This window comes from Belonocnema kinseyi, chromosome 2 (genome assembly GCF_010883055.1).
Source record: "Belonocnema kinseyi isolate 2016_QV_RU_SX_M_011 chromosome 2, B_treatae_v1, whole genome shotgun sequence".
Lineage (NCBI taxonomy): Eukaryota > Metazoa > Arthropoda > Insecta > Hymenoptera > Cynipidae > Belonocnema > Belonocnema kinseyi.
Window position 1 is genome coordinate 83883234 of NC_046658.1, and position 27323 is coordinate 83910556.

General features: G+C 25.1%; 2 protein-coding genes across 5 annotated transcripts; one reads left to right on the forward strand and one right to left on the reverse strand.

Moving 5' to 3' along the window:
- Positions 1-533: 533 nt before the first annotated feature.
- Positions 534-9311, forward strand: LOC117168444. Of its 2 annotated transcripts, none has more exons than XM_033354095.1 (4): positions 534-1516; positions 3952-4108; positions 4183-5199; positions 8986-9311. In XM_033354095.1, exons 3-4 carry the CDS (start codon positions 4314-4316, stop codon positions 9141-9143), a joined length of 1044 nt encoding a protein of 347 aa, XP_033209986.1. In that variant the 5' UTR covers positions 534-1516; positions 3952-4108; positions 4183-4313; the 3' UTR covers positions 9144-9311. The 2 variants fall into 2 exon arrangements, with proteins under 2 accessions (XP_033209986.1, XP_033209987.1); XM_033354096.1 differs by having other exon boundaries at positions 534-1512.
- Positions 9163-27254, reverse strand: LOC117168446 (methyltransferase-like protein 22). 3 transcript variants are annotated; one of them, XM_033354097.1, is made up of 7 exons: positions 27117-27254; positions 26740-26821; positions 16951-17023; positions 16738-16869; positions 13180-13365; positions 12864-13031; positions 9163-9867 (listed from the first exon to the last, which is right to left on the reverse strand). In XM_033354097.1, exons 2-7 carry the CDS (start codon positions 26764-26766, stop codon positions 9587-9589), a joined length of 867 nt encoding a protein of 288 aa, XP_033209988.1. In that variant the 5' UTR covers positions 26767-26821; positions 27117-27254; the 3' UTR covers positions 9163-9586. The 3 variants fall into 3 exon arrangements, with proteins under 3 accessions (XP_033209988.1, XP_033209989.1, XP_033209990.1); XM_033354098.1 differs by lacking the exon at positions 26740-26821; XM_033354099.1 differs by lacking the exons at positions 26740-26821; positions 27117-27254 and adding an exon at positions 23266-23454.
- Positions 27255-27323: the final 69 nt, after the last annotated feature.

A 27323-nucleotide genomic window follows, 5' to 3' on the forward strand; every position in this document is an offset into this window, starting at 1 on the left:
TTTCAAGAATGAATAATAATTCTAAGAAATGTTAAACATAATTAAATGATTTCAAATTTACAAAATTTAAAAAGCTTCTAAAATAAAATAGATCAAAATTCAAGTATCTAACATAAGCACATCAGTACTTGAATAATTTCTTTATTTTTGAATTATTACAATTTTAGAGTTATAAATTTTTATGTTGAACTCTAAATTTAAAATTGTTCCTTTTCATCAGTTTTAACTTTGCAATTAACATGAAATTGATTGAATCTTCAAAAGTGTAGTTAATAATGACAAAATTATTCATTTTCAAACGATTTAAATTCACTTAAAATTCCCCTACTAAAAATTACGTTTTGAAAGTTTTTTTTTTAGAATAATTCAATTTTTTTATCTTAGGAAGCTTTGTCTAATCAGTTGTAATGTTAAATTATATTTTTAATGCAATAACAATTTTAAATTATAGAATTTCAGAAGCTTTTGACTTTGAAAGATTTAATGCAGTTTTAAATTTTTAATCAAAAAATTTGAATCGCTTCCAATTTCAAATTAATTAAATTGAAAAGTTTTCACTGTTTAAATATTTGATTCTTAACGCTTTTACTTAGATATACAATTTCAGATACAAGTTTATTTCCTATTTATTCAATTCAGAACATGGTTTTTTTCAATCGGTTACCTAATGTACTGTTTAAAAAACTTTTAAAGCAAAATATTTTTAAAATTAATTTTTTATTTTATTTTTAATGTTAGGAAATAAAAACCCGAAGACGTCAAGTAAAGAGATTACGAGTATATTTTTTTCTAAACCGAGAGAAATAACGAATTTTTATCGCGAGAACTGAGAGAAAGCCAGGAGGCGAAAATTATGAAAGTAGTGGCCCCTCTGTTGTTAGTGTTTGAATCGAGGAATGCATTTATGTTCTTATAAAAAATTTACTTTTTGAATCTGTTCGAAATCTTGAATTTGACCTTCTTTAACTGATTTTCTAATAACAGTTTTTTACTATAAAAAACTTCATGAAACAAATTTTCCATAACATTTCGAATCTTTTTGATTTTTCAAATCGAAGAACCGAACAGAAGACATTAACCGATAAAATTTTTTTTTTCTTTCGGATGCTTAGAAATTAATTTTTTTTGGCTTGGCTCAAATGAATGAATTAATTTTAGCATTTCCACTCTACCATAATATTTAACAGTCGCAAGATGTATTTTGTTATTAGGCTTGTTGCTTTTCAAAAGTTGTACTTTCGAATCACCTTTTTTATTTAATAGATTCTGCCACTTTCTTAGAAAGTCTTTCTGAGTGTAAGCGATTCTTAAAATTAGTAAGCTCAACACTTGATATGTTCATTTCTGAGTGGAGATCAAAATAATTTAGCGAAACAAAGCAAGATAACTTTGTGTGAGCAAAAGTAATTTGACCTTTATCTTTTACAGTGCATCAATCAATGTTTCAAAAAACTATTATAGGTGTTAGTTTAACAGACTGTTGCCAATATTTCTTGTATCGAAATAAAATGGGTTTGTATGTACCACAATATTATATTTAATTATTGGAAAATTTCTACTAGAGATAGATGGGTTTAAAATGAATTTGAAATTAGCCATAAATATATAACTTCCAAGGTTGCGCTATAGGTCAGTGAATTCCAGAAAGTCAGGGAATTTATTAAAACTTTTTAGGGGATGTCAGGAAAAATGTAACAGTCAGTGAATTTTTGTAACTTGAAATTTTATTTTATTACTTTGTTGGAAATGCAACAATTTTGTTAAAAAGTATTCCTTTTGATGGAGATTTTAAAGGTTTTTGTTGTTCGATTAAAAATTTTTTTTTACTTTGTTCAATCTGATTTCTTTGGTTGAAAATTAGTTTATTTTATTGATAATTTTTTTTTTTAATGCGAACTTAACTATTCCATTTGTTGTCGCAAATTCTTCTTTTTTATAGAAATTTAATCTTCTAGGTTGAAATTTTAACTTTCGTTGAAAAGTAATTTGTTCCTGAAAATTTAACTATTCTATTTTAAGTTAACAATTTATCTATTTTAGGAAAATTTAACTATTTTCTTTTTTAAATTCGTTTTTTCTGTAGAAAAGTAATCTCATTAGTTGAAGCTTTATCTTTGTAGTTGCAAATTTATTTTTCTAACAAACAATTTAACTACTATATTTTTGGTTGAAAATTTGTTTATTTTGTTGACATGTTGTTATTTTAAGTAGAAAATTCATCTTTTGGGTGGAAAATTTAACATTTTGAGTGACTTTTTTTTGTTTACTCACTGAAATTTTTTTCTACTGTTTTGGTTGTGGATTCAACTAACTTTTTGAGAATTCATCTTTTTTTTATACAAAAAATCTCATTATTTGAATCTTCATCCTTTTGGTTGCAAATTCATTTTTCTAACAAACAATTGAACTAATCTATTTTTGGTTAAAAATTCATGTATTTTGTTGAAATTTTGTCTTTTTTGGTAGAAAATTCATCTTTTGGGTTGAAAATTTAAAAAACTTTTTGAGAATTCATCTTTTTGGTGGAAAAATTATTTTTCTAGTTAACAATTTAATTATTCTATTTTTGGTTAAAAATGTATGTATTTTGTTGAAATTTTTTCTTTTTTGGTAGAAAATTCATCCTCTGGGTTGTAAATTCAACATTTTGGATGAGATTTTTTTTATCGACTGAAAAATCTTTTGTCTGTTTTGGTTGAGCATTCAACTAGCTTTTTCAGAATTTATCTTTTTAGTAGAAGAGTAAGCTCGTTAGTCGAAACCTCATCTATTCAATTAAAAATTCATTAGTTTTATTAAAAGTTCTTTTTGGTTTTTATGCAGATTCATCATTTGAGTCAAAAATTCATTATAATTTAACTGAAAATTTAACTATTCCATTTTTTGTGAAAAATTTATCTTGATAGAAATTTAATCTTCATTTTTGAAAATACATCTATTGGTTATCAATTTATTTGTTTGGTTGAAAATTTGATTTTTTATTTTTCTAACTCAAAATTTAACTATCCTATTTTTGGTGGAAAAATCATGTATTTTTGCCAAAAAGTAATCACCTTTTTGGTTAAATATCAATTTTGTTTGTTTAAAAATTCATAATTTAAGATGAAAATTCATAAGTTTAACTGCAAATTTTATTATTCTATTTCTTATGCAAAATTGATCTTTTTGATACAAAATACTACTATTTTGTGGAAAAAATGATATTTTTTTTAGATTTTTCTTTTTTTATTGACTGAAAAATCTTTCTTGCTTGAAAATTCCTCTATTTTTTGTTTCAAAATCAGTCCATTTTTGTTGAGAATTCAACTACTTTGTTGAAAAATCAAATTTAATGATAGGAAAGTAATCTTAGGAGTTAAAATTTAATCTTTTTGCCTAAAAATTCAGTTGATTGAAAATTAATTTGTTTTTTAAATTATTTTTCTAACTGGAAATTTAACTATTATATTCTTGGTTGAAAGTTTATCTTTTTTAGTTGAAAATTCATATATTTTGTTGAAGGATTTTCTTATTTGTCAGAAACTTTTGGGTTAAAAATTCGACTTTTTTTATTGCAGATTCTACAATTTTATCAAAAATTCTTCTTTTTGGCTTGAAAACTCAAAATTTTGGTTGAGTTTTTCTTTTTATTTACTGAGAGATATTTCTTCGTTAAAAATTCAACTATTCTGTTGAAAATTAGTTGGCTTTGGTTGAAAATTCAACTAATTGCTTGAAAAAATCGTATCTTTGGATTAATGCAACTATTCTTGATTGAAACTTAAAATAGTCTTTTGCCAAAATACCAACTATTACACTTTTCGTTGAGAATACATTTTTTTATCGACGATTTATCACTTTGGTAGAAAATTTAACAATTTTGTTGAAAGTTAGTTTTTTTTGGATTAGCATTATTGATTTTCTAGGTATAATATTGTTTTAATAACTAAAAGAAAATTTTCAAATGTTCAGGGTAAATGGAAAATTGGCTGGGAAAAAGAGAATTTCAAAATTCTGATTTTGTGGCAACCCTGTCTTCAGAATTTAAACATAGAGCCTTGAACTCAGCCGAATTTAAAGAAATAGACAAATGATTCCTCACTTGAAGTTCGCCTCAAAGTTACCTTATGTAAGTTCTAAGTGTTGTAATTCAGAAAATGTGCACATTAAATCATTTAAATTACATATCCTTAAAAATTTCAGATTCAGAGTAAAGGCTATGTCTCGGTCAAAATATCCAGCTACAGTAAGTAGCAATCACAATTCTTTTGAAGGTAAAATACCTTTTTTAATTAATCTAGATCTAGATTTCTAGACCGGAGCACATTATAGAAATGAGCGCTGAGCCACAAATTCATGATGATGTGTCAAAAAATACCTTTCTTGATCAAAACCTCTGTCAGAATGTCAGCTTCAAATCACTTCCAGCTTTAGAAACGCAAAATTCTCTGGATGAAATTAGAAGATTGCGAAGACACTCTGCATATCAGAGAAGAAATATTTTGCGATCTTTTGTCAAAGCAATTGAAAGAAGACCAAAGCGTAGACTCAATCAAAATAAAGCATGTGCCGATAGGACCAATCAAGACTTGTCGAAAAAATCGAGTCTTGAATTAAATATTCACACTTTGCGAAACAAATTGACCAAGGAGAAAAGTTTCGCCAATTTTAATATTCAAAAACTTGGAACAAAAATTAAGAGTCATTTCAAAAAAGGAGTTTGTGAACCTCAATTTTCTGTTCAAAAAGAAGCGTTTCTCAGTGAAAAAGGCATTATAAAATCAATATGCCATCAAAATAATAACGAAGCTGAAAAAAGTATCTTAAAAGCTTTCCAAAAATTGAATATTGACGAGGCTGAATCGAAGCAATTTGAGCTTCTAATAAAACCAGGAAGTATGGAAATGTCTGATAATTGTACGGGGAACAGTGAATCCACTATGGATTCTTCTGGGAGTCATATATTCAATTCTGAATCATCTGGTGAAAGTGAAAAGCCAGTGGAGAATAAAAATGGTGTTCAAACTTTATATACTCAGAGGCAAATGGATTTCAGTTCCGGAGACGATGTCCAAAATTGCGCTACTTTTCAGTCTGATGCAAATTGTGAGACAGATAATTTGATGGCAGAAGAATCTGAAAATTTAGGGTCTAGAAGAAGATCAGTTCAGTGGAATGGAGAAGTCGATGTTGTTTATTATGCGGGTGATTCTGATGGAGGTGAGCTTAATCAGGGTGGCTTCAGGTTATGGAAACCCTGGAAATCAGGGGAAAGTCAGGGATTTTGTACATAAAAAAATCGCAAAATTCAAAATGTTTAGTTACTCTTTAGTTACTTCTGTTTCAATAAATTAACTCATGGGTTCAACTCAACCCATTATTGAAGTCAGGTCTATGCCTATTTCTGAACTTCCTTGAATTATTTAAAAATAATGTAGGGTATTTAACATAAATTCAACATATTTTTAATATATTTCAATAATTTAAAGTGATTTCAAAGGATTTGAAATATTTTAGGGTATTTTAAAAGATTCAAAGGCATTTTAAATAGATTTCAATAACTTGACTTGTAAATTATTATTTTTAATTCCAATGAACTTTCAAGAGCTTTAAAAAGTTTTAAGAGATTAGAAGAAATTTTTAATAGATGTCAATAATTAAACCAAAAAGATTTGAAAGATTTTAGGGTATTTTTAAAACTAGCTTCCCATGAATTTTCCTGAGCTTTAAAGAGATTTAAGATATTTCAAAAGGTTTGAAATATTTTTCAGTGTGTTGAAATATTTCGATGCATTTTAAACAGATTTAAAAATGGTCAAAAAGTTCCCAAGGATTTTAATGATTTTTAGGGATTTAAATATTTTTATGGGACCTGGGTCAGAATATCTCAAGTGTGCAACTTTTAAATCGATAGTTATATTTTCAATCAATTTATACAGTTTTCGATTCGTTTTTATATCAAAATAACTCTCCTAAAATATTTTTGCAAAAAATTCATTTTTTTTCAAAAGTTATTAACAATAAAAGTTTCTGATCATTTTGTTTAAAAAACTGATTACTCGCGAGCGGTTCATCGAAATTGAATAATTAAGTTATGAATATTTTTGTTACGAAGTATACTTTACGCTAAAAAATTGTTCAATAGTAAAAAACATTTTTTTATTCTTTAAATAATCGTTTGTTTTAAACAATTGGAAATTAATTAAACTTCTCCGCCTGTGAAAGAATTATTCCACATGTCAATAATTCTACAATCTCTTCCGCAAATTTTGGTGAAAAAAAATTTGTATTTTGCAGTAGTTCAAAAGCTATTGATTTTTTGTCACCCCGCTCGCGCTGGTCGAGCACGTTCGGACGCGCGCGGGTATCATATTGAGTACAATATGAAACGAATTTTCAACTAAAATGATAAATGTTCATGAAAAAATTAAATTTTAATCAAGTGGTTGAACTTTCTACAAGGTAAAGTTAATTTTTTAATCAAAAGATGATTTTTTCACAAAATAGATCCATTATCAGCTTTAAAAAAATCTATTTTCAACTAAGAGTTGAATAGTTAAGTTTTCAGTTAAAAAGATTAATTAAAAGAAAATATCAAAATAGTTCACTTTTCCACAAAATAGATGAATTTTTAATTAAAAGAATAAAGCATTATTAAAAAAAATGATTTTTTTTTAAATAACGTGGATCAACTTTAAGCCAAGAAATAGAGGAATAATTGGAGAATAAATTATTTTGAATAACATTATTGCGGATATGATATTGAGTACAATATGAAACGAATTTTCAACTAAAATGCTAAATGTTCATGAAAAAATTGAATTTTTCATCAAGTGGTTCAACTTTCTACAAGGTAAAGTCATTGTTTTAATCAAACAGATGAATTTTCAACCAAGAAGATTAATTTTCTACTAAAATGAATAAGGTGGTTTAATTTTCAATTGAGCATAGGTAAATTTTCAACCAAAAATATTGCTTTTTAAAAGATTGGGTAAGTATTCAAGTAAGTAGTTGAATTTTCAATCAAAACATGTGAATTTCAAAAAAAAAAAATTAAGTAAGTCAAATTATCATTGAAAAGATTAATTTTTAATAAAAAAAATAATAATTTTTAACCAAAAAAATTAATTTTTCCAACAAAAAGATGAATTTTTAACTGAGCTAATAAAGCTTCAACACAAAAACTGAATTTTTAATAAAATAGTTTAATATTCAACAAATTAAATTGAAATTTTCAACCAAGAAGATTAATTTTCTACAAAAAAAGTCTTTTTTTTTAACAAATCGGTTCAAACATTCCACCTAGTATTTAAATTTTAAACCAAAAAAGATGAATTTTAAATTTAAAAAATTTAGTAGTTGGTATTTAAAATAATGGAGATTTTTAATTTAAATACCAACTAATAAATTTTTTTAAATGAAAATTTATCTTTTTTGGTTTAAAATTTAACTAATCGGTTAAATGTTTGAACCGATTTGTTAAAAAAATACTTTTTTGGTAGAAAATTCATCTTCTTGGTTAAAAATTTCACTATACTTTGTTGAAGATTAAAATACCGCGTCCAAACGTGCTCGACCAGCGCTGGAGGTCGGAGCGCGGTCACAAAAAAATCAATAACTTTTGAACTACTGCAAAATACATTTTTTTCACCGAAATTTGCGGAAGAGATTGTAGAATCTATTGGCACGTTGAAGAATACTTTCACAGGCGGAGAAGTTTAATTAATCTTCAATTGTTTAAAACAAACGATTGTTTAAACAATACAAAAATGTTTTTTATCACCGAAAAATTTTTTAACGTAAAGTATACTTCTTAAAAAAATTTTCATAGTTATTTTCATATAAAAATGAATCGAAAACTGTATAAATTGATTGAAAATAGAACTATCAATGTAAAAGCGGCACACTTCAGATATTTTGACCCACCTATAAGTTTTTAGGGTATTTTAAAAGATATTAGGGCATTTTTAGTATATTTCAATAACTCGAAGAGATTTAAAAGGGTTTTAAAGATTTTACGGTCTTTGTAAAATTTTCACTGATTTTTCAAAGAATTTTGAACAGTTTCAAGGGATTTCAAAAATTTCAATGTTTTTTTTTAATTCCAAGGAATCTTGAAAGAGCTTTAAGAAATATTAGAGATTTCAAATGATTTAAAATGTTTTAGGGCATTTAAAAACATTCAAAGGCATTTTTCATAGATTTCAATAACTTGAAGAAATTAAAAATTTTTAAATTTATCCTGAAGTCTTTCAAATTCATCTTGGATTCTTAGACATTTCGTCAAATTCTATTGAGTTCCCTTGATTTTAACTAAGCTCATTTAAAAGTTACTGAATTCAATTAGTTTTGTCACATTTTTGAATTATTTTGAATTCACTTGATTTATGTGTTTTCTTAATTTTTTATGAATTTCATCAAATTATTCTTATTTACCCTAAATGCCTCTAACTTCAGTCCAATTTTACTGAAATCAATGGAATTTTTTAATTGGTTACCAATTAATTTGAATTCTTTTGAATATAACTTAAAAAATATGAAATCTTATAATATTTGAAAGAATTTTCAAGTGATTTATATATTTTTAAGGGATTTCAAAGCATTTTAAAGATTTTAGGGTATTTGAAAAAATTCTAAGTAATTTTTAATTGAAATATTAAATCGTATGAGTTATGAATTATTGCTTTTTTCAATTTAAATAGGTCACTTTTTCCAAATAAATTAGGCTGTGACAGCCCTGAGAATAATACATTAAAAATTGTCTTCTTCCATTTATAAAATGTTCTATAATGCAAATGTTACAAAATAAGTAGAGTTTTGGTCTTTAAATATACATTAATGGTACGGGAAAATGAAAAACTAGTCAGGGAAAAAACAAACAGGGAATTTTGAAAATGAGGTTTTGCGCCCACCCTGGTTTAATAAAAAAATTGTCAGGGTTGCTACTAAATTGAAAAAACATCTTAGTGTTTATGGAATCGATTTTAGAAATATATATATTTTTAGGCAAAGTTTTGGGACGGGAAAGAGAACCCTTGAGAGAAGAAGATGACCAACAAGCTCGACATAAAAGATTCATCGAGTTCATGGTCATGAAACAAAGTTTACTTTCCAACGCGAAAGCTCATTTTCTCGACTATTGGTTATTCGCTTTCCCCAAATGAAATCACCAGAATACGTTCGTGAAAAAAAGAAATATTTATTTTCTTATCTAATTTGTACAGCACTTACACAAATCTCATTTTCTGATGAGTTTTTTTTCTATTTTTAAAAATCTGAGTTAGTATACAAGTTTTATAATTTTTAGTGGAGTTTTTGTTGTTGATTTGTTAATTTTATAATACTGTTTTATGCTTAAAGTATATTAACAGAAAGGTATTTTCACATCGATAAGCACAAGAAAATTTTGCTTTTGGGTGTGGAAAAGTGTCTGGAGTGTGACAATTTCGAAATTTACTGTTGTGCTTGTAAAGTAAAATTTAAATTAGTTTTAAAAGTTTTAAAAAGTCTGTAAGCAAAATTTAAGTGTTACTGTGCGCGAAATTTTTTATTAATAAAACATTCTTGTTCATTATTGGGATGATTAAATTAATTGTTTGTTTCACTGCTAAGGTGCCCTTTTTATTTTCATCAGAAGCATCTGTTTCAGTCTTTCATATTGGAAATATTTAGGAAAATCCAGTTTTATTTCTTCAATGGTCCAATTGAAATTGTTTCTGGCAACGCATCTTAAAAATTCCTCGTACATTGGAGCGACGGAATCCAAATCAGAAATCGTGAAAACGAATCGCTTTTCCAAGGCGACATAAGCGATTGTTGATGGTTTGGGATCCAAAAGTTTACCTAAAGTTTTTACGAATCCCTCGGTGATACTATCGTCGTAGATTACTGTCGGATAAAAAACAATTTTTAGAAAAAATAGTAATTATTTTATTTTGAAAATATTATATTCTCTAAACACTGCACACAAAAATACTATGTCTAATATTTTCCCTATATAAAATGCATGCTACAGAATATAAAAGCACGATGTTGAATTCAATATGAATCGGTTAAGATTTCCAGTAAAAAATATTAATTTTCTCCCAAAAGAAATGAATTTGAACGCTAAGAAATGAGTTTTTAAACTACAAAGTCGAATTTTTGAGAAAACAGTTGACATTCAAACCCAAGAAGAAGCATTTTCAATGAAAAATGTAAATTTAACTAAAATAAAATGTGTTTTGAACCAAATGATTGAATTTTAAAAAAATATTAATTTTAGACCAAATAGTTGAACTTTTAACCAAAAAAGGCGATTTTTCGCCCTCAAAAGATGAGTTTTCAAATAAATGATCGAGTTTTCAAACAAGAAAGTTTAAACTTGAACCACAAAAAGTCGAATTTTTAATCACATTGTTGAGTCTTCATTCCAAAAACACGATTATCAGTGACTAATTTTAAACTAATTAAACTAATTTTAAACAAACTGATTAAACTTTCAACAAAAAAAAAGAATTGTTTAACAAATTGTTGAATTGTACACTAAAAAAGACGATTTTTGAAGCAAAAAAGTAATACTTAAATTTAAATTGAAAACAAATTAATTTGTAGCGAAGAAAAAAATGAATTTTCAATTAAGTAGTTAAATTTGTAACCAAAGAGATGGACTTTCCTCTAAATTGATGAATCATCAACAAACAAATAATTTTTTAACAAAGGGAATCAACTTTCAATCAAGTAATTAAATTTTAAATAAAAAAAGATGCATTCTCAACAAGAAATGTAATAGGTGATGTTTCAAACTAAAGGGATTTTAATTTTTAAATTTAAAAAACTTGAATTCAAGAAAAACAGACGAATTTTCAATGAAAAATTTTAACCTCTAATTGTAAATTAAAAACGATTAATTTCCAACCAAAAATGGAATGGTTAAATTGTCAGTTACAAAATCAAGTTTCAATAAAAACATGCAATAATTTAATTTTCAGTAATAAAAATTAATTTTCAAGAAAAAAAGACGAATTTTTGACAAAATAGTTAAATCTTCAACCAATAAAATAAATGTTGATCAAGGTATTTCAACATTCAACAAAAAGTTAAATTTTCGACCAAAAAAGAAGAATTTTTAACAAAATAATTAAATTGTCAACCAAATTATATGATTTTTAACCAACAGAGATGAATTTTGAAGCAAAAAAGAGGAATTCTCAATAAAAAATTTAATACTTAATTTTGAACTAAAAACGATCAATTTACCCTCTAAAATAGAATAGTTACATTTTTAGTCACAAAAATTAACTTTCGACAAAAACAAAACAAATTTTCAAAAAAATAGTTTAATTTTCAACCAATAAAATAAATGTTTGTCAAAGTAGTTTAACTTTCAATCAGCAGTTGAATTTTCGAGAAAAAAGATGCACTTTTTAACAAAACAATTACATTTTCAACCAAATTGTCGAATTTTTAACAAAAATTATTAAGAATTATCTTTCAGTGTGCAGTTTGCTTTCATATTTACAATTTAATATCTAACTAAGAAAATAATGATTTAATTGTGTACGATCTACTCCGTGTAGAAATATTTGATTTACGTAATTATAAGTGGATTGGCAACTATTAATCTTACAAGACGATGCTGGTTCATTTAAATAATAAATATATATTAAAGCGTATTGTTTCAGCCTAAAATGTTTCATTTTTAACCCATTAAATTGCTAATGTTGTAATTAAAAAAAAAAGAAAAATAATCGCTGGGAATATTTTAATGTTTAGAAACATTAAAATGTTCGTTTAAAATGAGCAATTTTTAATCGAATATTCAAAACTAAACAATATGAAGCTAAATTTTTTAAAATAAAAAGCTTTAAATCGTTGAAATTTTAGAGTGCTAAATTTGAACTTTTCAAAATGTCTTTTTCACAAACCAAAAAGAACACGTTGTGGTTTTTAAAATGTTTGCACAACTAAAACATTTATCTTGTCGTTTATAAAACAGATTTAAACAAATTTCTTTGGCAATATCGTGCCAAAACCTAAGACGACCTAGGTGGTTTTTCTAGAAAAAGGCTCAATTCAAAATTCAATTTTGATTTTAAACATTAATTGCTTAATTTAAAAATGTAAAAAAATTCTATTTAAAAATGTCTGAATTAAACATGTTTAAGCTTTAATTTTTAAAGTTTTAAATTCAAAGGGTTCCACTTTGAGTTCACAATAAAACTTTTTTAATTGAATTATGAACTTCTTTCGTTTCGAAATAATCCAAGCTGAAATATTTTACATTTCAGAAACAAATATTTTAAACCCAGATCTGGAGTTAGTTTTAATTGTCTAAAACTGTTCAGTTTTGAGACTAATATTTTCACATTTTAACTTTTAATTATTCATTACAAGAATTTATTTTGCAAATTTATTAAATTTTGGGCGTTTGCCAGTTAAATTTTAAATAATTGTTAACATGTCTTATTTTCAACGGTTTCTAATTGGATGTTTTATTTTGAAAGACTGTCTATTTTTTAATTAAACATTGTGAATGTTAAAAATTTACAATATTGTTCATCTCAAAGTATTCAAAAAAGAAATGATTTATTTTGTGGGTTTCTAATTCGAAATTGTACAATATAATTGTGCATTTTGAAAGCCTTTAAATTTAAAACTGTTTTAAATCTTGAAAATCAAAATGGTTTAATTTTTAGGCTTCTATTTTGAAATTCTATTTAATTCTGCAGTTCTTATCATTATTCCGCACTTATTCAATTGACGGAGACATTGTTTTGTTTTTTTCTAGTTATAATTTTTTTATTATAGGTAAAATAATAAAATAAGAACGGGAAAAACCTGGAAATGACCCGGATTTTTTTATCAGTGGCCTTAAATATTATTAGAAACTATAGTTGACTCACCATCAGCTGCTAAAATAATGTCGACAGTCTTAAAATCTTTGCAAAGTTCTTTAGCCCATTTAAGGTTCAAGAAATTCACTTCTGCTATGTTAACTTTGCACTTAACGTACTGTTTGTTATTTTCAAAGTTTCTTGCTATAAGTTTCAGAATGTCTCCTATATTCACATCTGCAAAAATGAAATTCGAAATCAGGTAAAATTGTTCAATAGAAATTAGAATTCTCTTCAAGATAAAAAAAAAAAAAATTAGTGTAACTCAAATACTTTTTAATTTATTTGATATTTTTTTGAACAGTTGTATTTCTCAACTATTTACCTGTACATATCACTTTTTTTGCTACACTGCTGGCAATAATACTGGTAAGGCCGACACCTGAACCCAATTCTAGGATAGTTTTGTCTTTAAAGAGATCAGGATTTGCTAGAATAAAATCTGCTAGTAAAAATGCTCCTCGCCAAAGTTGCAAGCCTACTAACTTCAATTCGGTAGAGGTACAGTGTTCTGAAAATTAATTTTTAAATGTTAATATTCATTGTAATTATTAACAGTCACAGTTTTTTATGAGTAATGTATCAGGGTTGAAGAGGGTATCCACTGGGCCGGGAAGAAACGGGAAATGACAGTGCATATATTTTTTGACCGGGAAGTTTACAAATTTCTAAAAGCAAAATCTATCCAATCACTTGAAATATGAAAAGTTTGTGTTTCACATGATATAACTAAATTAAAAATAAGTTCAACTTCAATTTTCTTTAATGTGAAGTTCAATTGTTAGCTTGTTCGGTTATGAAATCATTCAGTTTTCAATGCGTAATTGTAAACTCTTTTACTTTGAAAATGTTCGATTTTACGTTTTTATTTTTAAGGATATATTTTCAATTTGAAGAATTTTAAAGTGCCGTTTTAATAACTAAAACCATTAAAAATTAAAATTATGTACAAAGTGGCAAAATGATACATTTTTATTTTCAACATTTTTATTAAGTTGGAAGGACGAAAATTTTGGTTTCCAATTTTTTTTCAAATTGATATAAATATAAAAATCATTTCTTTAAACAAAAATGGCCTTTTCTCAAACACAACTTGAAAATTTTTAATTAGAATCATAGCAATCTTGTGCTGTATTCTTTTTTAATTTTTAATTTCCAATGTAACAACTTAAAATTGACAGATTTTTAGTTGGAAACTACAAAAAAGGAAATATTGAAAATTGAAAAATATTTGATATAAAGATATCAAGAAATAAATAATAATTTTGATTAAGTATTCAAAATTAACTTTTGTAAGCTTTAATTTGGTAATTAATATGAATTGGCTGGACTTAGAAAAGCTTAATCAACAATTGGAATATTTTTAATTTTTAAAGGATATAAATTTTTGTAAAATAATAATTTAAATAATTACAAATTATGGTTAATTACAATTTTTCAATTGTGTATGTCGTTCGGTTTCATTTAATTTGCAACGTTACGTATAAGCAGAATTGTTTTCATTTTTAATGTTCCCCGCTTAAAATTACTTCATCCGAATATTTTTTATAGAATAATTCAATTTTAAAGATTTATAATTGCAAATTTTTGCATTTTAAACTGCGAAAATATGGTAAATATAATTTTTCATCTTAAAAAAAATGATATCAGTCATTATAATGTTATATTATACTTTTTTGTATGTAATAACAACCTAAAATTCTCCAATTTCAAAAATTCCATATTAGAAACATTGACTTCAGTTTTTAATTAAAAAATTAAAAATTCTAACTGTTTCATTAAAATGATCTTAGACAAGGTCAGTTAATTAGTTGCCTTGAATTAGGAAATACTTCAATTCAAAAGTAAACATTTTTTAATTATTCAATTTGAACACTCTTAATTAGAAATAATAAAAATTTAATTCTTCTAAATTTAAATATAAACCAATCTTCAGAATGCCAATCTTAAATTATTTAATTTTGAAATTGTTTTATTTACGAAATTTGAATCTGACATAATTCCATTTGGAGATTTTTCACTTTAAAATAAAATATTTCATTTATTATCAACAACTCTAATTACGTTTTAGATTTAGTAGACAAACCTGAATCTAAAAAATCACTCAGGCAATGATTTTAAGTTTAATTTTAAATTTTTCGTGGGACGATAAGGAACCATAATTCACCAGAAAATTCCATAAGTTTTTGCTTGTTATACTAAAAATATGAGCTCTCTTTACATTTTGATTATTAAATATAACAAATTCAACTTTAAAACTGACAGCTTTAAAGTTTTTCTATATTTTTCGAGATGAATCTTGAACACCTTTTATGAAGAAAAATGAGAAAATCTGGGATAACAGTCCTTGAGCTAATCTTCCTATAAATTTTACGTCAATTTAAATGAAATAGTATAAATCTACTTTCAAAGCTACTTTTTACAACAGTACTTAAAACATTAAATCTTTTTCTACTATCCGAAAAACTCTATTCTGCATAATAATTGATAAAAATAGTTTAAATAAATTATTTTAAAAGTTCAGTATTTTCAAGCTTCTAAGATGTCAAAATAAAGAATAACGAATTATATTTTTTGTGATGAAAATTAAATTAAACGAATACTTCAAGTTAAAATTTAGAGCTATCGAATAACAAAAGTTTACTCTAACTTGGCTGTACCAAATTTTAAAACCTCAAAATAGCAGTTTTTATCAATTTTCAAAATCATTACCTTGGGTCTTTTAGGATACTAAAAAAATCCGGGGCCAGGTTTCAGAATAAAGTTTATATTAATATTTGTCAATAAAGATACTTTTTCTCCTGTAAGTATGCCACCAAAATTATTAAAAAATTACTGACTCGATTAGTCGAAATATTGCCTAATGCAACACTGCAAAGCAAGTTATTGCTGGATACAAATTACTTCATTTACTTAGGGTTAAATATAATAATTAGACAAAGGTTATACAAATGTCAAACATTAAAAATAGAAAAGTTTAATAAAATAACGTGACAGTGTAACATTCTTAACTCTATCAAAGCCATAAGAAGGTCATATTGTGAAATTGTAAACTTGATGAAGGCTGTCTCCAATTTAAAATATGTCCTTCTAATTGTTTGAACAAAGATAAGCATAACAAAATAATTTTTTACAATCCTAAAATGACAACGGATCAATCGGCTCAAAATTAATTATAGCCGGTCAGGGTCTTCATGCGCTAATTTTTAACAGAGTTCTGTTTATGATTTTCAACTTTTTTTTTCGATTGTAAATTTTTTTAGTTTTGGATTTATAGCTTTTTTTCTTATGCAGAAGATACTTTATTGCCTCTCTAAATCAAAATTGTTAAAACTTAACTAACTTACTAGGAAAAAATTAGTCAAGATACTTTCTAATTTAATAATGAAAAACAATTCATTGCTTTGTAAAAACATATTAAATTATTTAGGAATTTTTAAGTAATTAAAAAAAGTTATAAAAATGGGAAGAGTGAAAAATAGAAAAATGTAATAAAATAACGCGACGTTGTAACATTTTTAACTCTATTGAAACTATAAGAAGGCCATTAAAAGGCTATAATTAAATAATGTAATTATAATACAAAAATCTAATTTGATCATTAAGAGTTTCTTATTTATAACGATTATTATAAAAAATTAATCAAAAGAGTTCATGAAGCACAAAACAATGTTACCCATGATATGTCCCAGAATGTTGGCAATCCTTTAAAAAAAGGTTAATGACTTTTACCGGCACCAAATAATTTTTGTTTTCATCGGAAAGTTTGTATGTGATTTGAAAGGAAAGATTAGTTTTAATTATAACGCGGAAATTTTTAAACTGTTAAATTTAAAAAAGTAAAACATTTCGGAGTTTACTGTACCCTCTTGTTGAGTCTTACCTATTGACAATGTTCCTTCTTTTTCTCGTTCCACGATCAAATCTCCATCTTTATCATACCTTGGTTTTTGTTTTTCGAAAAGTTGTTTAATTAAAAAGGGAGGATGTTTGAAGATAAATTTAGAAATCCTATCTGAAAAAACAAATTTCATAAAATTTCCCGACCGAAGATTTTCTAATACAATTTTTCACACAAAAAAGAAATTATACTTACTGTTTCCTCCTATAGCCTGGTCAGAATATTTATTTTCTTTATATATTTCCGAGGTAACTTTGTACGAAGGCATCTGTCAAAAAATGCGAATAAATTAATAATACATCATCAATTGCGTGCTACGTGCGCGTGTAGTTTTTTTTTATTTGAGAGGGAAAATAATTTAATTTTAAAGAAATTCCAATAACTATTTATTTCTTTAAAGTTTTTTAATACTTAAATTTGAGCTAGAATTATATTCTAATATCTCAGAGCAAGGAAATAAGTATTATCAGTTTGTTTTGAAAGTTATATAAATATAATTTTCGTAAGATCCTTGCGAATATTCAAAAAGATTTTTAAAGGTTTCAGATGTGTCAAAAAAGGAATCTAGAAAATTTTAAAGAAAATATTTTTTAGCAGGATTTTACAAAGTATTAGTTTAAAAAAATGGTAATTTCTTTTAAAGCTTCTAAATTTCCTAAATGCCTTTCGAATTGATTAGAATTTTTCCGAAAATTTATAACAAAATGCAGAACTAAAAATATTGCCGTGAAATCTTCCAGATTATTTTTGAACATTTATGGAAAACTCTTGAAATTTTTAAAAATATTATCTTAAAATGAATTTTTAAAAATAAAAAACCAAACTTGATTTTCCTAGGAATCTCTGGGAAATGTTTTGATTCTCTTGAAACCTTAAAAAATGCTTAATACGTTCTTTAAAAATATTTTGAAATCTTAAAATTAAAATTTTTGTTTTAAATTTTCTCTAAACTTTTAAGCCTTTGAAATATAATTTACATTTTTTCGAATTTTCCTAAAATTTAAAAATATATTTGAAAATGCCTTAAAATGTTCTAGATTTAGAAAAATGTTTTTCAAATCTTTCTAAATATTCTCTTAAAATGTATTTTTTTAAATAAAAAAATTCTTAAGAATTTTCCTAGAAAGCTAAGGAAAAAGTTTTCATTCTCTTAAAACCTTTAAAAATGCTTACAAACAATTAGTTTTGAATCATTTCAAAGTAGCTTGAACTGAGTTAAATTCACTTTTTAAATAAAACATTATTTGAAATTTCCCCATGAAACTTGAGAAAATATTATCATTCTCTTGAAATCTTTTTAAATTCTTAAAAAGCTTTTTTCTTTAATTTTCCTAAAATTTTAAGTACTTTCGAATATTTTCAAAAGTGCCGAAACTTTTAAATATCTTTTGGAACAACTCAGTTTAACTAAAATCTTGGAAATCCTACAATATTAAAAAAAGTTTCTAAAAGTGTTCCGGATTTTTTTTTTAAATTTTAAATCTGAAGAGCAGCATTATTGCCCAATTTTAAAAAATCATGAATGATTACATTTTTCTCTTTTATCAATATTGTTTAAAAACGTTTCGAAATAAATTTTATCATAGAATAATATTACTTATTTGAAAATATTGAGCTACAAAATTTATGGTACAGAAATTTGTAATCTTTTTTTAAAACTTTTTATTAATTTAACTAATTTTAGAAAACATTATTAAACAATTTTTTGTGATAAATGGTCAGAAAAAACTTTAAACTTTAAACTTTACAAAAATACATTAAAATTATCACTGATAATTTAAGGTGTAATGCCATATAATAAAATATTAAGTTCTTTCCAATCAATATTAATTTATAAAAATGTAAGTTTCATATTTAAAAATTTTTTTAATCAAAACGTGTTATTTTTTCCGCTTAAAACAATTCCTCAATTTTTATCGGCAGTTGATATAAATGTTTGTCGTTTTTCGTCCAGTGCTATCGCCTACCAGCATTATTTGGTGATAAGGTCATCCTTGCACTTGTGCATTTCAGGTCAGAGTCGTTATTATTTCAAATAATATACCTCTTAAAAAGAATAATGGTAAAAATTTTAATTTTGCGTTGAAGAATTGCAATATTATTTGAATTATTATCATGTATAGTCATTTGTTAAAATTTGTTTTCTTTTATAAATTCTTTTTCAATGATTTCAGCCACTGAAAGTAAATCAAATTTGTTAATCATATTTTGTATTTTCAAATTTTGTAGTAAAAAATAATCATTTCTTTGTCGAACAATAAACCATAAATAATAATAATAATGTAACTCTTGAAAGTATATTTCAATATTTCTTGCGATAGCATAGGAAAATTTTGGTTGCGTTCTTTCAAAATAATAAATTAAATTTTTATAAACATTTCAAAATATTTCAATGCAAAATATGGCTTTATCTAAAAATAAGCTTTGCAATCATGATAATTTCCAATGTCTAAAAATAGGTTTATTTAACCGTATTCTAGATAACTTAGATGTAGTACGTTTAGAAAAAATATCCGAATGTGTGGTTTTGTGTGACACACTTTTCTTGTTTAACTTTTTCTTCATTGAACTTTTAGAGACTTTTAAAAATCTGTCTTGGCGTATAAATTTTTCAATTTCCATAGTACAACTTTAATGTATGAATGAAAAATAGTTTTCGTCTACAAACAAATATATTGACCTATACTAGTAGAGCTTATTCAACAAATAAAAAATTATAATTTGATTAAAATAACGTCTGAAACTTTTTACAATATTTAAGCATTAAACAAAGACTTCCTCGTGGAGGAAGCAATGTGGATACAACAAATACAATTTTACACATACTTTTTCTGTTACAGAAACACATTTTTTTGAATTTTCGATACTGTTTTTGTGTTATTTTTACTTTTATTATTAAAATACAATTTTTCAAGGTATCCTTCTGGGCTATCCTCATCAAATGTATTTTTACCATCTATTTACCTATTCTTAAGTTTTCCTTGATACGCCAGAAAAACAAGGAGAATGTAGAACTTGATAAGAAACTAATCTGTGCCATAAAAAATATAGTCATCAATGTTTGTCACTCTATTTGAATTTTCACATAGTTTGAAGAGTTACAATTAAAAATTCTTTAATTTTGGAAGTATAGAATTAAAATTTTTTCCATTTTCAGGATTTTCTAATTGAAATTCTTGAACTTTGAAGATTTAGAATTGAGAACTCTTTAATTTTAAAGATATATAATTAAAAATTGTTCAATTTTGATGATTTTGAAAATCAGAAGTTAACAATTCTAAATCTTCTAAATTCAAGAAATTTCGAATGTAACTTGCAAAATTTTTTATTGTAAAATTTCAAAATTGAAAACTCTTCAATTTGAACGAGTTGTCATTCAAAGTTCCCTATTTTTCAGGAGGTACAATTGAAAGCTCTTGAATGATAGACATGTACAGAAATAAAAATGATTAAACTTTTACGATTTTTATAATTTCGGAAATCAAAAGTCTAGTATAAATCAAAATTTTTAAATTTGAATGATTTTGAAGATCAAAAGTCAAGTTCTTAATTTTGAATCTTCCAAATTGAAGAGATTTCGAATGTAAAGGATCAAAATTACAGAATTTTTAATTGTGAAAATTTAAAGTTTCAACTTTTTTTATTGTAAATTATCAAATTTAAAGCCTCTTCAATTTCAATGAATTACAATATTTTAAAGAAATTAATCTAAAAACTCTTGAATTTTGAAAATATATAATTATAAAATATAAATTATTTTTTGTTAAAGATTTATATTTTAAAGGTATTTAATTTGAAAACTATTTGATTTTAAAGATATATTAATAAAAGTTCTAACATTCGAATGATTTTGAAGATCAAAATTCAAGTTTTTAATTTTAAATCTTCCAAATTAAAGAAAAAAGAAAAAAATATTAAAGTTTGAAATTTAAAAAACTCAATTTAAATTATTTACAATTCAAAGTTCTACAATAATTTCAAAGAGTTACAAATGAAAATTGTTTAATTTTGAAAATGTAGAATAAAAAATTATTCATTTTTTAAGATTTATATTTTAAAGGTATGTAATTTTTTTTTTGAATAGTTGAATTTCTAAGATTAAAAATTGAAAATTCTTCAATTTGAACGATTGGCAAATTGAAATTGAAATTAAAAATAAAATTGAAATTTTGTCAATTTCATAGATTTGAAATTTCAAATACTTCAATTGCGAACAGTAAAAAGAACATCATTGCTTTACTTTTTCGAAACAATTATAATCACTCACATATGTACCATACATATTATATTTCCGCACATAAAAGGAAACTTTGCAGAAACTTTAAGTTAATTATAAAAATCTAGGGACAAAATAAAGTGATAAGTGAGTGGAAACATATGGTGGGTCGAAAAAACTCAAAATGATTAGATTCATTAGTAATGATACTGAAAAAAGTCTGTTTGTGGAATTAAAAAATTTAATTCAAAATATTTTTGTCCATGAAGCAAGTTTATTACAAATTTATAATTTGTTGTGGATGGAAAAAATTTGGTTTAGTGACTTTTCGGGTAAAATTTTTAGAAGTAAATAACCTTAGACGGAAAAAAGTAAGAAAGTTTTTTTTCCGGTAGTAATCTAATATATAAAAAATGACGAAAAATGCCATTTTTGTTCATTTGTACATAGAGTTCCATAAAAATCTTTTTCGTTTATTTTTTATTTTGACGGTAAAAACAAACGTTAAAAAAATAAACACTTTTTTTGTAACTTTAGGTGCAAATTAACAAAAGTGCATATTTCAACCATTTTTGAAATATTATATTTCGGCAAAAAAAAATTGTTTCTTATTTTTGTTTCGTCTAAGGTTCCATAAACGTTATTATTCACTTTTATAAACTTTATAAATAAAAAATTAGAAAAAATTAGTTTCTATACACAAAAAATGTTTAATTTTAAAATTTTCAATCTACTTGCCAAAAGGTAATGCATTTTTTTTAATTTTGAAAAAATGTGTGTAGCCATAAAGAAACTTTTTAGAGCTATTACCAATGAATCTAATCAGTTTGAGTTTTTTGCCCACCAAATGAATACATTTAAAGAGTATACACATTATTATTTAATGAGTCAATTGTAGGGAAAAACACATCAAATCTATAATGCGATTAAGTTTTTTAATTTATAGTAAATCTTATTTTAGACGTGTAATTGTTCCGGGACGACTGAAAAAACCCAAAAAATAAAATTTCTGACTGAAAAATTTTCGAACCGGAAAATTTCCTAATAATAATAATCCCGAATTGGAAAATTCCCGAACAGTGTATAATATTACTGAATTTATATATTCCCAAAACATTTCTGAGATCAATTGCCGAATGATACAATATCTGAAGTAGAAAATTTCAAAAAAAAATAACAAATAACATTTTTTAAAGTAAACATTATTCATTTATTAAAAATGCAATTATGAAATATTTCTATAAAAAATTATGTTTAATTTTTAAATATTATAAAATTATCTTTTGAATTTAAAATAACAATAGCTAAAAAAATTCCATCCAGGAATATATTTTTTGGAATTATTGTTATATTAAATTCAAAAAATAATTTTAGAAACTTTAAACATTAAAAATAGTTTTTTATACAAAGTTTGATTATTGTTTTTTAATGAATAAATAATATTTATAACAAAAATTATTGTTTAAATTCGGGAATTTTCTAGTTTGGATATGGGAAGACTGAATTGAATTGGAAATTTCTTGAATAATAAAATTCCCGATACCTTATAATATTATCGAATTTGAAAACTTCCGAATAATAAAATTCCTGACAGAAAACTGCCGAATGATAAAATATCCGAACTAAAAAATGTCAAAATTGTAGAATTCTCGAATTTATAAAATTAATTTTTTAAAAATATTATTTATTTATTAAAAATACGATAATCAAATATTTGTATTAAATAAATAATTATTATGTTAAAATATTATTAAATTATTGAACTGTTTAAATTCGGGAATCTTGTAATTCGAATATTTTATAATTCGGCAATTTTCTGTCGGGAATTTTCAAATTCGGTTATATTATAGACTTACTATTGGCAAATTTTCAAATTCGGTAATATTATTATCTGAAAATTTTTCAATTCGGGAATTTTCTTTTTCGGACATTTTAGTTTTCGGGAATTTTCAACCTTCCACAGTTATTTTATAGTTTATAGTCAATTTTCTGTCGTGAATTTTGATAGTCGGTAATATTATAAGCTGTCAGGAATTTTATTATTCGGGATTTTTCAAATTCGGTAATATTATAAAATGTACGGGAATTTTATAATTCAAGAAATTTCCAATTCGAGAATTTTAGAATTCAGGAATTTCATAATTCGGGAATTTTCCAATTTGGAAATTTCATTACTTGGGATTTTTATGATTCGGGAATTTTACAGTTCCGAGAATTTTATTTTTCGGAATTTTTTAGTCGTCACATTATTCCCATATGAAGACAATTTAATTCAAAGATTAGAGTGTAAGTACCTTTCTATTAATACCAGACGGAACAACCTCGACAATGATAATCAAGGTCCCACCAGCTTTAATTGATAAATGTAGCAGCACGAGAGGCACTAAATATATTTTTACATATAACTAATTATTAAAAATAAATATTAATAATTTCACTAATTAATGAAAGTGCCATCGACTTCTTCTTTGAGTCAAGACGTTTCAAATTCGCGGGCACTACTGATTTCAAACTCAACTCTAATATTTATTTCGGGATTTTCGGACAGAAGCGTTATATAATTACATAATTATATTTTGAAGAAGAGTATATACTCATCATATGTTCGTTTCCGCATTTAATTTAACTTCCAACACGTGCTTTTGGCCCAGAAATCAGATTTTTAGAATTACGTTCAAGGTTGAGGAATTAAACTAAAATAAGAAAACTTATTCTGTTCAATTATGAAAAGCTGCGTAAATGTAATGAGACTCGTTTGAGTTGAATATATTTTGTATTTGAAAGTTTTATTAAGTTAATAGCTTATTTTTAAGTATTAGATTATAAACTCAAAATCTAAATTTCATATTTTAAAATCAAAAAATAATAAAAATTTGGTATATTATTTATAAATATTTAAATGAGTTTTGGTTTATAAGGAGAAAACGCATCCCTCGTATTAATATACAAAATAGGCAAAGTTTCACGGAAATTTTGCTCCAGTCAAGTTTAAAAATAGATTTGTGGGCAGACTTTCCTCTCAAACGATAATGCAAAATATGTGCGTCTTTTCCTTACTTCAACACATATTTACATGCAATAAATATGCAGGTGAAATAATAACGATAAGGAAAATTTGCTGACTGATTGAAAATTTCTTATTTATTTGATCGTATTATTGACTTTATACTCAAATGAATAACACAAGCCTTTAATTTTAAGAAGAAATTTTTCAACATGTTTTTAATATTGTTAATTGTTTATTTAAATCCCCAATTTACCAACTTTAAATAAAATAATATTGTCATATTCCAAATAAACCAATTTTAAAGTGAAAAACATTAAAAATTGTTGCATATTTAAAATTGGAAGCGTTGAAAACTGCAATTTAAAAATAAAATCTTCAAGAGTAAACAAATTTCTTAAGTTATTTCGTTAGTAAAATATCAATCAATTGAATGAATTAAAAAATGAACAATTTCAATCTTAAAGATTTTAAATTGAATAGTTTTGAATTTACATTGCTTAGAATTGCAGATGTAAGCATATAGACATTCAAAATTGAAATATTTTACATTTTTTAATATTTCAATTAAAAATTTTTAAATGAAGCATTTCAGATTGGAATCTTGGTAATTTTGTTTTATATTTGTATTAATTTAATTCTGGTTTAGAGTACAAAAAATCTTAATTCGAAATTTGCACATTATATATCTTTTTTAATCCAAACTAACGAAATCTTCAAGGATTTTTTTAAAGAGACAGTTCATAAAATGCGTATGAATCGAAACGATATAAATATATAAGAATGCCAACTGGATAAGGACAAAAAAGGAAATTTTACAAGTTGAACAAAAAAAGTCTTCTAGGATAGGTTTCTAAATATGAAATATTGATAAAATTATAGTACAAAACAAATTAATAAATTCTATACTGCATGTTGAAAAATTAAGTAAAAATTATAAACATATGTGGCCATTATTTATACTGTTTCAGGGATGTGAAAACATTGTTTTCTGTTTTCGATGGAGAAAAACCTTATCCAGTCCTTATCCAGTTGTCGTTCACAAAATTTTATAATTAGTGTTCTCGAGTGAAAGGAGAAATGTTTTGTCTTATTCATTATGTTTTAATCACTAGTTTAATCCGAAAAAAGTTTATATGAAAAACAAAATAGCGTTTAAATTTAAAAATAACTTATTTGTAACAAGGAAGTTTTAAAATCTGATGAAGTCTGACATGAAACAGGATTTTTTTTTGTTTTCCAAAATTGTTTTCCGAAATATCCCGTTCCATATAAGAAAATACCTATTCCAAGAAAAAATTATAATCTTTTACGCAATTTCCTGTTCCCAAGTTACAATTATAATTCTTCACGGGAATTTTTGTTTATATTTCATTTATTTATTCCCCATTAAAACTCAGAAATATTCATTTAGAAAATTTCCTATACCAAATCACAATTAAATTTATTCCCAAAACTCCATGTAAATCCCTTTTCCAAAATATGGAAGAGGAAAATTTCCAATTTTGACGAATTCCGACTTGGAACAGGTTTTTTTTTGTTAATTTCTTTATCCTAAATCAGAATAAAAATTCTTCTTCAAAATTTCTGTTCCACGTAAAAAATTTCTTGTTCCAAAATGAAAATTTATTTACAATATTTTCTATTATAATTCAGAAGTATTGTAACTCTTTCTCTAAAATTTGGAAGAGGAAAGTTTCAAAGCCTGGAAAATTTTTATTCACAACAAAATTTTTAATTTAAAAAAGAATTCTGATTTTTTATTTTTATTTTGCGTGTTTTGGCATAAAACGGGGGTTTTAAAATAAATTCCCTTTTTCTAAATCAGAATTAAAATCATTTCCAAAAATTTTCGTCCCTTGTAAAAAAATTCCCGGTTCCAAAAGAAAAATTAGAATTCTTTACGAGAATCCCCTTTTCCAAGTCACAATAATAACATTAATTAAAAAAAGGTCCTGTTCCAAGTCAGAATTATATTTATTTATATAATTTTATAATATAATTCATGAATATGAATCTCTTTTTTTTTAATTTGGAAGAGGGAAGTTGGGAATACTAGCCAATTTTTATTTTTTTTAAATTTATGTTTAAAAAAATTCTGATTTGGAACAAAGACATTTTTAAATTTGAGGAATTCTGGCATAAAACAGAACTCTTGTGGTAAATTATTTTTTTTTATAAATCAGGCTTACAATTATTTTCCAAGATTTCCCATTCTGTCTAAAAAATTACCTGTTTCAATACAAAATTATAATTCTTTACGAAATTTCCTGTTTCAAATTTAAAGTTATAATTCTTTACGAAAATTTGGGCTTATTTTTTATCAATTCATTCCCCTTTACAACTGAGAATTATAATTCTGTAAGAAAATTCACTGTTCCAAGTTAGAATTGTAATTTTCTTTCATAAGTCAAAAAAATCACGATTTTTTCTTACGAATTCCCTTCTTTGACTCAAAATTAGAGATCTAGAATATATATAAAACTACTTTTAATTTGCATCTTAGTTTTTATAATATAATAAATACAGTATAATTGAGAGAAAAACCCCAGTTATTCCAGGAAAAAAAATCGCGGTCATGTCCCTATCAAGCCTGTTTGATCTTTATCCTTATGAGAAAAATCAAAATATTGGAATTTTACTGTTTTTTAATTTTTATTGTTCAAAATGTATTTCTATTTTTAAAATAACCTGCTAAGATGATTATAGTAATTGTTTTCTGACGTTCTTATAGGATAAATAAATAAATTGTAATAAATTTTACCTCACTAGAACTCTCTGAATCTTCCATCGCGAACCCAAACTTTGTGAAGTGTATTAATTTGCAATTATGTAGTAATTAACACCTGAAATTTAAAAATCGCGCCTAATCATGGCTGTTGGTAACGTGCCTTCACAAGCCGACAACTGCAGACAATATTTTGTATTTGTTGCAATTATTGGCAATTATGTGCAAATGGTGCAATTTGTACATCTCAGATTTTAACATACTAAGCTAAACATCATTTAAAATGACAAGATCAGCTCGATTATATTATCATAAGCGTAAATTTGTCCCACCAGCAAATTTTTAATTTCAAAATGAAAAAAGTTCGTTCAGCAAGATGGCGGAAGAATTTAAATGCTCAAAAACAAGCTCACATTTTGCACCATAACCTCTCTCTCTCTCCCTTGAACATCTTTTTGAGACACGCCCCCAATTGCAAAAATCCGATCTCATGTGCTGATTAAAGTTGCTTTACGCCAGTTTTCACTGTCTTTCGGCGCTTTAGACTCTGTCACCTCTCTTGACCAATCAGCAGCCACCACGATCAAAAACGGTGCCACGCGTTAACCGCGTTTCACAAA

Excerpts from the sequence above, each read along its gene's own strand:
- LOC117168446 (XM_033354097.1), bottom strand. The coding sequence starts at position 26,766 with ATGGAAGATTCAGAGAGTTCTAGTGAG. Across the intron at positions 13,366-16,737 it reads AGAAGGAACATTGTCAATAG|AACACTGTACCTCTACCGAA; the intron begins GTAAGACTCAAC and ends ATTAATTTTCAG. Across the intron at positions 9,868-12,863 it reads CATTATTTTAGCAGCTGATG|TAATCTACGACGATAGTATC; the intron begins GTGAGTCAACTA and ends TTTATCCGACAG.
- LOC117168444 (XM_033354095.1), top strand. The coding sequence starts at position 4,314 with ATGAGCGCTGAGCCACAAATTCATGATGATGTGTCAAAAAATACCTTT. Across the intron at positions 5,200-8,985 it reads TGCGGGTGATTCTGATGGAG|GCAAAGTTTTGGGACGGGAA; the intron begins GTGAGCTTAATC and ends ATATATTTTTAG.